The sequence below is a fragment of the Lepisosteus oculatus genome, chromosome 8, assembly GCF_040954835.1.
Source record: "Lepisosteus oculatus isolate fLepOcu1 chromosome 8, fLepOcu1.hap2, whole genome shotgun sequence".
NCBI classification, from domain to species: Eukaryota; Metazoa; Chordata; class Actinopteri; order Semionotiformes; family Lepisosteidae; genus Lepisosteus; species Lepisosteus oculatus.
Window position 1 is genome coordinate 5,507,687 of NC_090703.1, and position 11,187 is coordinate 5,518,873.

General features: G+C 49.6%; 1 protein-coding gene across 5 annotated transcripts in view; it reads left to right on the forward strand.

The window, feature by feature from the left end:
* heatr5a (HEAT repeat containing 5a) overlaps positions 1-11,187 on the forward strand; it is a 42,040-nt gene extending 30,853 nt beyond the window's left edge. For all 5 annotated transcript variants that reach the window (XM_069193043.1, XM_069193047.1, XM_069193045.1 and 2 more), the window contains 15 exons: positions 256-400; positions 1,461-1,640; positions 1,747-1,986; positions 2,294-2,475; positions 2,924-2,992; positions 3,507-3,686; positions 4,012-4,234; positions 4,945-5,184; positions 5,557-5,684; positions 6,006-6,153; positions 6,775-7,047; positions 7,346-7,579; positions 7,756-7,907; positions 8,221-8,434; positions 8,955-11,187. In XM_069193043.1, coding sequence (XP_069049144.1) covers positions 256-400; positions 1,461-1,640; positions 1,747-1,986; positions 2,294-2,475; positions 2,924-2,992; positions 3,507-3,686; positions 4,012-4,234; positions 4,945-5,184; positions 5,557-5,684; positions 6,006-6,153; positions 6,775-7,047; positions 7,346-7,579; positions 7,756-7,907; positions 8,221-8,434; positions 8,955-9,262 — 2,916 coding nt within the window. In that variant the 3' untranslated portion in view covers positions 9,263-11,187. The remainder of the gene's footprint in view (positions 1-255; positions 401-1,460; positions 1,641-1,746; positions 1,987-2,293; positions 2,476-2,923; positions 2,993-3,506; positions 3,687-4,011; positions 4,235-4,944; positions 5,185-5,556; positions 5,685-6,005; positions 6,154-6,774; positions 7,048-7,345; positions 7,580-7,755; positions 7,908-8,220; positions 8,435-8,954) is intronic.

The following is an 11,187-nucleotide window of genomic DNA, read 5'->3' on the forward strand; positions in this document are numbered from 1 at the left end:
GTCATACAACCAGTGCTTGTAAATAATCCGTACGTAGTGTGGCAACAGTCAGGGCTTGTTTCCAGGGCTCAGAAATGCACTCAGTGCAGACAGAATGTAATCATGATGCTCAGGTGGATTTTCTGAAGGGTGACGATGAAGCTCACCGTGGGTTAAAGCCGGGGCAGTGAAAGCCTGTGAACGCTGTGAAAGCCTGTGGGCGCTGCAGGGGTCGAGAGTGCCGGTGTGACGCTCCCCGGCGTGCTGTGCTTGCAGGTGAACCTGTGCAGTTCCTATCTGTCCCTGCGGAGGGCAGTGCTGGCCTGCCTGAGGCAGCTGGCCCAGAGGGAGGCGGCCGAGGTGTCGGAGCACGCCGTGGCCCTGGTCAGAGACCTGCCGCGCCGCGACAGCACCGCGCTGGGTGAGTGAAGGCGGGCTTGCACCATCCCAGCTCGAGAGGCCTCACAGCTACGCACACATGTTGGGAGGGTTTTTTTTGCCTTTCACACTGACCTCTCATCTAAACCTCCCTTGACATCGCTATTCTGCAAGGTCCCCTCTGGTCTCGGTTCCTTTCGGTAGAGTTTGCTCAGTAGCCTTCCTGGGATTCCAAATTCCTTGCAAATTCCGTGCGACCAGTGGTTATGGTGAGGAAGAATTTTGCCATTTACCTTTTTTTACATGTGCAGGGTAGTAACGATTTGTCTTCGCTAACATGCCTTTTTTACTTGGCAGCAGCATGAAAGAATAAATTGCTGACGAATTATTTGATCTTTTTGATGCTAACGCTATAACCACGTTTAAAAGAGTGTTTAGCTAAATTTCACACCTTCTATTAGTTTATGTGCTTTTCACCAAATAAAAGGTGAATTTTCATTTCTTAAGAATAAAGTGGTCAGTTACGAAGAAGTTATGTGTAGAGAGAAGCTACTCCTAATATGGAAATTCGGAACGAGCTGTGTGACCCTGAACCTGCTGTATAAAACCCATCACCTTTGACATCATCATTCATATCTGTATATGAGTGAAGAGTCTATAACTGGATGCTTTTAAGTAGAATAAAAGCAGGCATGACCCAAGTCCTAATAAAACTCAAACATGGTGCGCTTGTGATACCTGGGCTGTGTGATTATCTGTAGCTCGTTGGGTCCATGAGTGGCTGTGGAGCTATATGAGCTCATTCATCAAAGTTCTGTCCTCAGGAGAAATTTTAAGTGATTGTGAATGTTACAAGAAACGTCTGTTGGCTGGTTTACAACACTGAAATTGTTGTACATTATTCATTATGCTTATTATTTATTCCTATATCTGTGATTCAGATAATGTTTTTTTTTCCTTCCAGGTATGGGTAGTGTTAACACTGTACAGCCGTAGGGTGATGTCAGTCACCACAGCACTCTAAGACTCAGTGTGACCCCTAAATTGGGGTCACAGGCCAGAAAACAAGAGTCAGACAAAGAGGTGATATTTTGTTTCTCCAGATATCATGATCAAAGAAACTGGCCTGGAGGGGGCGCTGTTTAGTCTCCTGGACAGGGAGCACGATCAGCGGCTGTGCCAGGACATCAAGGAGACGCTGGGTCACATGCTGTCCTCCATCACTGCGGGGAAGCTGGCGCATTGGCTCAAGCTGTGCAAGGACGTGCTTTCAGCCTCCGCCGGTAAGTGAGAGAAAGTCCTGGGCTCCTCTTCCTTTCCAACAGTCACCGTTTACCTACCTCGGGGCCCACTGCGCAGAACTGTGAAATGAATTCCCTTCGCGCTCAGATTTCGCCACTGCTGCCCCGGTGGAGACGACTCAAGAGGAGGAGGAGGGAGACCGCGCGGAGGACACCTCCGTCTTCACCTGCAAGCCCGAGCCCAGCTGCCCCTTCACCAACCCGCGCTGGTCCACGCGCGTCTTCGCCGCGGAGTGCGTGTGCCGCGTCATTGCGCAATGCCAGAGCGGCGACGAGGCGCACTGCAACATGGCTCTGGCGCAGGAGAGGAGACTACAAGACCCTGCCGGTGAGTGCGGCGGCCCTCTCTGGCCTTTCAGAGATTCTCAGCGGGACTGTACCCCTGCTGCACTGATGGGCTTTCGCAGGTAAACACCCATGAGTGCTGTGTGCAAGTCCAGAATGCTCCGTTACCCTTAAGTCCATGGAAAAACTAACAGGGAAGCCGATTAGAGGGAAAGCAATTCTTTTTAACATCGTCCCTCCCTGAGTCACTAAACTGATGAAGCAGCTGTGCAGTGGGGACCTTCGCTGCTCGTCTTGAGTGGTCAGAAACAGGCCGGCGGCTGATCGCAGCCCTCGCGCTCTCTCCTCAGCGGACTTCCTGGTGCTGCACCTGGCGGACCTGATCCGCATGGCCTTCATGGCAGCCACAGACCACAGCGACCAGCTGCGACTCTCTGGCTTACAGACCCTCCTGATCATCATCCGGAAGTTCGCCGGCGTTCCGGAGCCCGAGTTTCCTGGGCACGTCATCCTGGAGCAGTACCAGGCCAACGTAAGCCCCTCTTCTGCTGAAGCAGTTGTCAGCCAGCTACTCTTTTGCTCAGTTAGACATCAGCAGTCATCTGTAACTGCATCTCTTAAGAACTATGTTCAGATTAATTTTTGATTCTTGTAGCCCATTTCATGACTATGACATCTGCAAAGTGCTTGATTTGATCTTTTTAGATTAAATGTGGCAAAGCTGGATGCTAGAGCCTTTTATTTTCAAAGCTGCCTCCTGCAGCTTCCTTTCAGGTGCGCTGAGTGCAGCTGGCTGCAGTGCAGATTTAGAACGTGTCTACAGGGAACTGTACTCGTCTGCCCTCAGCTGCTGACAAACCGGGTTTATTTTAAAGCCAGACGGCAAGCTTTTCATTAAGCTTTTACATTTTTTAGTTTGCTCGGACAACACAGGAAAGTGACTCACCTCTCAGCTTCTTTCTGTCACGGTTTTGCTGTAGGTGGGAGCCGCCCTCAGACCTGCCTTCAGTCCTGATACGCCACCTGACGTAACAGCCAAGGCTTGCCAGGTACGATGCCCTCTTCAGCTGCAGAGACGAGATCGATTTACCCGTATCCAAAACTAATCATTGTTATTTGTTTTGTGTATTGCGTCAGCCGATTTTCTGGGTGTAAAAAGCGAAACAGTTCTTTGATTGTGTTGTGCTTTGAAGACCTCCATTTGTTTCTCTTCCATCATTTTTCTCAAACACACATCTTGTGATCAAAACAATTTTACTGCAGGGGTAGGAAAACCTGCTTATCAGGACAGTTTGATTTCTAGGCCATTTGAAAGATGGATAAAGCAGATACGGCAGGAGAAAATCTCATTCTCATTCTCAACGAGACAGACCTCAGCCCTGGTGGTGCTGGGCTTTTAATACCTTGAGTCTTTCTGATCTGTGCGTGACCCATAAGGCAGATCTTTCCCCTCGGCGTCTCTCGTCAGGCTCCAGACTAACGAGACTGAGCTCCTTACCTCCTTGTGAGCGTGAGCTCGGTCAGTCGGGGGTTACAGCTGTGGCTCTCGTTACCTGTGGACAGGTGTGCAGCGCCTGGATCGCCAGCGGGGTGGTCAGTGACCTGGGAGACCTGCGCAGGGTGCAGCAGCTCCTGGCCTCCTCTCTGGTCAAGGTGCAGGCCGGGAAGGAGGTGCACAGCCAGCTGTACAATGAGAGCACATCCACCATGGAGACCCTGGCCGTGCTCAAGGCCTGGGCAGAGGTAAGGACACAACACCCTGCACTTCAAGCCTGCAGAACAGCATGCACTTTGCATACTTACCCTTCGAGTTCACTTTTACGCAGAAACAAGTGAGCAGTATGACAGTAGCACTTTTCTGATTGATTTGATAGAGTTTTATGGGTCTTTGGTTTCGCGTTTGGGTTTGAAATGGTTTAAACCTGCATGCAGTGTGAATTGTGGCGATGTTTGATTTGAATTGACTCCTACAGGAGGGCTTCACCTGACGCTATTCCATGTGCTCTGGGGCGAATGGGAGTCCTGATTATTTTCCTCTCGGCCTTGTCTCTCACCGTGGCTGTTTCAGGTGTACATCGTGGCCGTGGAGAGCCCCAAGCAGAGCGACAGTCCCCTGAAGCCGCCGAGGGCGGCCGGCTCCTCGGATGACCCGGGCAGCTCTTCAGTGGACGGGCTGCTGCGGTTGGTGCAGGCCGACCTGGCCACTCTGAGCCGGCTGTGGCTGGCCGCGCTGCAGGACTACGCCCTGCTCACTCTGCCCCAGGAGTACGCCTCTCAGCTCCCTGCCGGAGGTGAGCCTCTGCACCCCTCTCCGTCACGTCCTTCACGACGCCCGCAAAGATACTCTGAGGCCCAGAGATAACGTGAAGCGTAGAGATGAGCTGTTAGTGACTTGGCTGATGCTTTCATACTTGCACCTTTTTGTTCAGCTAGAGCATTTTTCTGGAGCACTCTGGGTAGAGTTACCTTGCATGAGAGGGTCGCACCTGTGCCCCACCTGGATGAAGGCTCGCAGCCTTCTAGTGCCCCACTCAACTCACCTCAACTTTATTGTCATTAAACTTACACAGGTGCATAGTATAATGAAAAGTGTTTCTCATTAGTCACTCAGGTGCAGTATATAAATAGGACAGAAGATAAGACAATAGACAGTTACACAATAGCAATAACAGTAACATGTAATAACATAACATAAATAAGATGTAATCAAGTAATCTTGGGTGGGACCTGGGTGGGACTGGGGCCTGGAGCTGTTGGGTTATAAGTCCAGAGCTCTGACCACTCCACACTGCTGCCTGTGGTGAAGCATGGTTATGGTTGTGTTATGGTCATGTCATGCTGACATATTAGTTACACTATCGCAGTTTCTTTGGTGGAGTGTTATGACAGCAGTCTGAACTGTACTGTGCTGTTGACGTGAGATTGCGAAACGAGGTGTTCTTTCTGTACACGATGCCTTCTGCGGTCCCGTGTGTCTGTTACGGGTGTTGTCCTTTTTCAGGCGGCGCGTTTTACACTGCAGAAACAGTAGAGCACGCCAGGCCCCATTACTGCAGCTCCTGGGCTCCCATTCTTCATGCTACTGCACTCTGGCTCAGCAGCACGGGGTTCATCGTGGTGGACGAAGGGCCAGCCAACCTGTCCAGGCCCGTCACCCCGACCTCCATGGGTCAGTCCACTTCACTGGCCAGCGTCAAGTCTCCGGAGGACGTCAACACTGACCGCTTCCACCTCATCTTAGGTCAGGAACAACTGCCCCTTCGCTCTTCATCTAGCAGACATTCATGTTCTTCCAATCGCGTAAAACGTGGTACAGGATAAAACTAACTTTTATCATGAGAACAGGCAGTTCAACCTGCTTTTCCTTTTCCTGTCTGCGAATTGTATATCAAAGCTGTTGCCTGATTTTTTTAAGGGGTGATGTTGCTTGACAGTTACATGACTCGTTTTCTAAAATCTGCTTGTAATATGGTCGAGGAATCTAAACATGAGGTAGCGGTGAGGGTGGTGGGGATTTGACAGACACTTCTGTTAAAAGGCCAGGTGCCAGGAAGTGTTGGGTCTGTGGTCGGTTGAGTCCGTGAAGCACTGATCAGAGCCCTGGTGTGTGCAGGGATCAGCGTGGAGTTCCTGTGCTCGCCTCGGTCGGACACGCAGATGGAGAGCATCTCCTCCTGTCTACACGCCCTGCAGTCTTTGCTGGACGTCCCTTGGCCGAGATCTAAAATTGGAAACGATCAGGTATTTCACACTCTTCGCCATTGCTTTATATTCAAGCACATTGCTGCCCTCGCGTACTTTGTGATCATCACCTGATAGCACAGTTGTTATACAAAACCTACAGTACATTTATCACGGACCGTCTTTCCGTTTTTGAGCAGTGGAATCGATTGTACGGTACACTCTTTCTTGTTGAAGGATATGTGTAAGTGCCGTCATGGTTATTATAAAGGTTGTGTTCACATGAAATACAGATTGGAACATTGTGTTCGGACTAAACCCCAGTGGGAAGTAAGTGGGCACCTTCACGGGCACTAACCCCAAAGTGCTGTTGCCCTGCAGGCCCTCAGCGTGGAGCTGCTCAGCGTGCTGCACCGCCTGGTCCTGACCCGCGAGTCCCCCGCCGTGCAGCTGGCCGTGCTCCAGCTGGCCCGCCAGGTGGTGTGCGCTGCCCAGGAGCACGTCAAGGAGAAGCGGCACAGCGCGGAGGGTGGGCGCCTTCGGCTGGATTGCTGACGAACCGATGCGGGTCTCGGATGCGTGGCTTTGAGCATGCTGGCCTTCGTGGGGCACAGATCAGTCGGGGGAGCCCCAGGTGGCATCGGGGATTTTCTTGATCTAATTTTAGAATGAAAGTTAGTTGATGAGGGGACTCTGTGCAAGTTATGAGACACTGGTAAATGCTCTGACTGGGGGGGGATCATTAGATTTTAAACTGTTTTAGATGTTTTTTGTGCTGAGTTTTTGCTGCATTATTTTCACACACCAAAGTTATAGGCTGTCAGGCACCTCTTCCTGAGATTAAATAATCACTCCAGAAGAGAGCAAGCAGGTATGATTGTGATTATACTTATTGGACACTCCACTGTAAAGTGCTTTACAGGTAATGGGGATCCCCTCCACCTCCTCCAGTGTGCAGCCCCACCTGGATGATGCGACAGCAGCCATAGTGTGCCAGAACGCTCTCCACACACCAGCTCTCAGTGGGGAGGAGAACAGGGTGATGAAGCCAGTTCATAGATGGGGCTTAGCAAAGGCAGGAAGGCAGTGCTATGCTGGTCTGTAGCATTGCTATGGGTGTGCAGTTCATTCCTGCCGCTTGTGCTTGCAGTTGACGATGGTGCCGCAGAGAAGGAGACGCTCCCGGAGTTCGGGGAGGGCAGAGACACAGGGGGCCTGGTGCCAGGGAAGTCCCTGGTGTTCGCCACGCTGGAGCTCTGCCTGTGCATCCTGGTGAGGCAGCTCCCACAGCTCAACCCGAAGCTGGCTGGCAGCCCTGTGGGGCAGGGAGGCCAGCCCCAGCCCCTTACCGAGAACGACTGCAAGCTGGTCTCTGCTGCCCTGGGCATCCTTTCTGACCTGCCTTCCATCTGCTCCCCTGAAGGTACCCGTAGCTTCGTTTTGGGGTTTGGCTGAACAAAAGCTCCTGCAAAGACATGAAGTCAGCAGTGCTTAATAGGTATTTGCCCAACTCCAGATTTCGTCTTGGCCTTCAAATATGATTCGTTTTAAAACGAGCTTTGTTAAGGAAAACCTCACGCAGTCATGTGGCCTCCTGTATTTTGGTGAAGTCTCTGTGTTAAAACCTGATTCGCTCCCCTCACGAAGTCAGTCGCTCCTTGTAAAGGAAAGCGGCGCGGAGGCCGGTTCTGCAGTGACGGCCGGCTCGGTTCTCCTCGCAGGCAGCGTGTCGATCCTCCCCACGGTGCTGTTCCTGATCACCGGCGTGCTGCGCGAGGCCGTGCTGCGGGGGCAGGGCAGCCCGCTGGCCCTGGTGGCCCTGGTGGTCCCGGTGGCCCTGCAGGCGCTCCGGGCGGTGGTCTCGTCCCCCATGGCCCGCACCGAGAAGAGCCACGCCGCCTGGACCGGCCTGCTGCGCTGCGCTCTGGCCACGCTGCTCGACCTGTGGGACGCCGGTAGGTCACCCCGGCCCCCAGCCCCGCTCCCCGCCTTCGCACGGCCGCGGCGGCGGAATTCGGTTTTGCCGAGGCGACTCGTTCACGAGTCTTGGACGACTTGCTGCTCAAGCTGAGGTCTCCAGCCTCTTGACCAAGACGGACCGAGCAGAACTGTTGTTTTTTTGTTTGAACAGGCGAGTCTCACCCAGAGGTGGACGAGGTCAGTCTCCTCACAGCACTGACAATTTTCCTGCTGTCCGCTAGCCCGGAGGTCACCACCGCGCCCTGCCTTCAGACCCGCTGCATCGCCAAGTTCAGAAGAAGCCTGGAGACGCAGGATCCTGTGGTGAGCTTGACCTCCTCGGCTGCCTCCCCATTTACAGGAGGACACCCACTCTTACACAGTGGCTTCATTTTTGCTGGTGTGGGCACTGTCAGAGAGTAGAGTTCTTTGCTCATGCCAAAGAGAAAGCACACTTCTGTTTCTCTGAATGTACAAAACTTACTGCACAACAACTGTGTAATAATAGTTATATTACAGTATTCTACTCCTGTAGAATTCTACTGTACAATACTCTACTGTAATAACTGTGTTATTACATAGTTGTTGTTGTGATATCTCTTTGCCTCCCCCCCCATCTGCGGTTCTCGCTGTATAGGTTTTGACGAAGAGCTGCCAGCTGCTGCAGACCGTGTTCCAGAGCCCCAGCCCGGTGGTGGCGATACCCTTCATCCAGGCGCTGGGCCCGGCCATCGTGGGGCGGCTGCGGGAGGTGGAGAAGAGGACGCCCCAGAGCGTGGCCGAGCTGCAGGCCGCGCAGGAGGGGGTGCGGGCCCTGGAGGCGCTGGTGTCCGTGGCTGACGAGGAGTGCCGTGAGTGCGGGGACAGCGGAGGCGCGGACCTCCCCTGTGGTTCGGGGTTCAGGCAGAAGCAGAAGTCTGAAAGGAGAAGAGGTTTACCAGAGAGTAGCTATAAGGTTCATTGCAAGACGTGTGTATAACCATGGTGTTGGTGCACAAGACAAATGTCCCCGAAAGCCAAGCTCTGCCAGTGTTGGCTTCAAATCTCAGTATGTCCCAGTACTCCTGCATTCCCACTGTCCCACAGGGGTTTTTCTGTTTCTGCAGAGGACCCCATGTTAAAGGATGAGAAGGGTTCTTGTGGGATCTCCACACTGGAGAAATTAATTCATTGTAATTGTTGCATTTTGCACGAAACCATAAAAATCTCTAGTGAAAGATGTGGTTTCACAGTTAGAAATGACCATTTATTTGTTTTTAATGTAAACTGATGTCTTGTAGACGAGTCATCTGTTATTAGAGATGCCTGGTTGCAGAGCTTGTGAGAGGGAAACTGATGTTCTTCTCTCTCTGTCCATTCCTCTGTTTGTAGGCTCCCAGCTGGTGGCAGTCTTGCTGCCCATTCTGATCTCATTCCTGCTGGATGAGAACGCGCTGGCCTCCGCGCAGCTCCCCGCGCGCAACCTGCACGAGTTTGCCCTCCAGGACCTGATGCGGCTCGGCCCCCAGTACTCCGCGGTCTTCAGGTCCCTCATGGCCAGCTCCCCGCCCATGAAGGCGCGGCTGGAGGCCGCCGTCAAGGGCAATCAGGAGAGCATCAAGGCCAAGACCGCTGCCCGAGAGCCCAGACCCCCTGGGAAGAACTCTCCCAGCATCCAGCTCAAGACCAACTTCCTGTGACGCCAGTGTGGCCTTGAAAAGATCCACTGGGGATGTGCACTCGCTTACTGTAGAACGTCTCACACTGTAACTCTCAATTAACACTCGAGGCACGCGGAGTCAGTGAGCATTTCTTTACTGTTAGTTCGCCAAAAAAAAAAAGAGATTTTTATTTTTATTGATTATTTTTTTAATCTTAAGTAGTGATTAGGCTTGATTCAGATTTTATTGGAAGTGTTTGAAAGCTCTTGGAGGAAGTGGAAGAAGGAGTGGTATGAGGATGATACAGAATGGGAACTGGTCTCTGCAAAGACCTTTATCCACTTAAAGAGCTAAAATGGATCAGGTAGCCCAAATGTACTACCTTGTCTCCCTGGGGAGGCACTGTGAGGGCTTGGGGAGGAGCTCAGGTAGTCTGTTCCTAGGCAAAGAGAGAAATCTTACGCCTTTAGCCTACTGCAAAGAAGCAGAAGTGGGTGCATTTCCAGAGACGCATAATTAACAAAGTCTTTCACCAACTTTTCCTCCAGATGAAAAATTGAACCCAGTGTCAGTATTGGTACAGTATCAAACCTGAGGAATACTAGGAGCCTGACGGCAGTTATTTGCACTTCAGTCAGAAGGGAGGAAAAAAAAGCTTGTTTTGTATTACTAAATGCAGCAGGATGTAGTGACTTCTCCAAGGTACTAAATATTGTGAGTTTTAGTATTGTTAATCTTAAAATTAAGGTGGACCAGCTAATGGTAAACTCCAGTTCCTTTTAGAAACAATAGTTTCACAAATAGGAGCTATCTAATATAATAAATAGCAAATATAAGGGTTATTGCCAGAAATTGCTTGATAACTTAAAAGCTTTCAGGTGAACCTGTATTTTCTGGGCCTGGCAAACAAATCCAGTTCACTTTCAGTGTCAAGACAAAACATGTTTTTGTTCATTTCCTAAATGGCAAAGTAGGGTAATTGCTAATGATTAAAATGTGCTCTTAGATACGTAAAAAACTGCACAACAGACAAATAAAATCTGCTGAACAGTTTGGTACCTTGTTCGTCCTTTTGCAGTATTTAAGTCCATTAAAGCATAATGCATGCTTTTATACAACCTGATTTGCTCTTACAGTATTAACTGAAATAGTAATGAAAATATGGGCCATTTTATGAAAATGTAGTAAACCTTTATTTTGTCAAGAGGAGTATTGTAATAAATTTGAGTATTTTTTTCCAGCATGGCATTCACTCCAGCAGTGACACATAATAATGTAACAGCAAGCTAAATAATTGTACACAAAGTGGCTGAGAGAGTATACATCTTCCAGCTGGATTATCTTGATTCTCTTACGTTTAATTTTACAATTTAGAATTGTGAGAAAAATGCCCTATAGCACGAAAATACTAATTTGTGTTTCTGAGCTCTTTTCCACTGTTGCTGTATTAATGGCTTGGAAAGCAAAAGAAGTTAATAAATGTGATTCTACTAAATTTCATTTAAACTGACAACCTTCAAAATATATTACAGATAAACTGGTAGAGATCTGTTTTTTTTTTCTGTCCACTGAGGTAACTAATTCAGAATTGTGATTGGTATCATGGATTTTTAATTTCTCTTGCAATGTCATTACAGCAATGTTTAGTTAAATATAAAAATGATTCAGAAGGTATTTGGTAAAACAGCAAGTGGATTTTGTTTTCTAATATTAAAACCCACTGAAGTGTGGAGGATTGGAGAAGTAATAAGTGTGGATCAAATAGATTCCTGGTATTAATCCCCTATTTTCCAAACTCCTGAAGCACTTTTATCATGACAAATTGTGTGTAACATACTTTATTAATTGCATCATAAAACAGTATTTTGTACATAACATTGTAAATTGTACAGACTTAACAATTTGACTTAAATCCTAACAATTTTTTCTAATGTACTTAAAATAAAGCCTAATTTTTCTCTTAA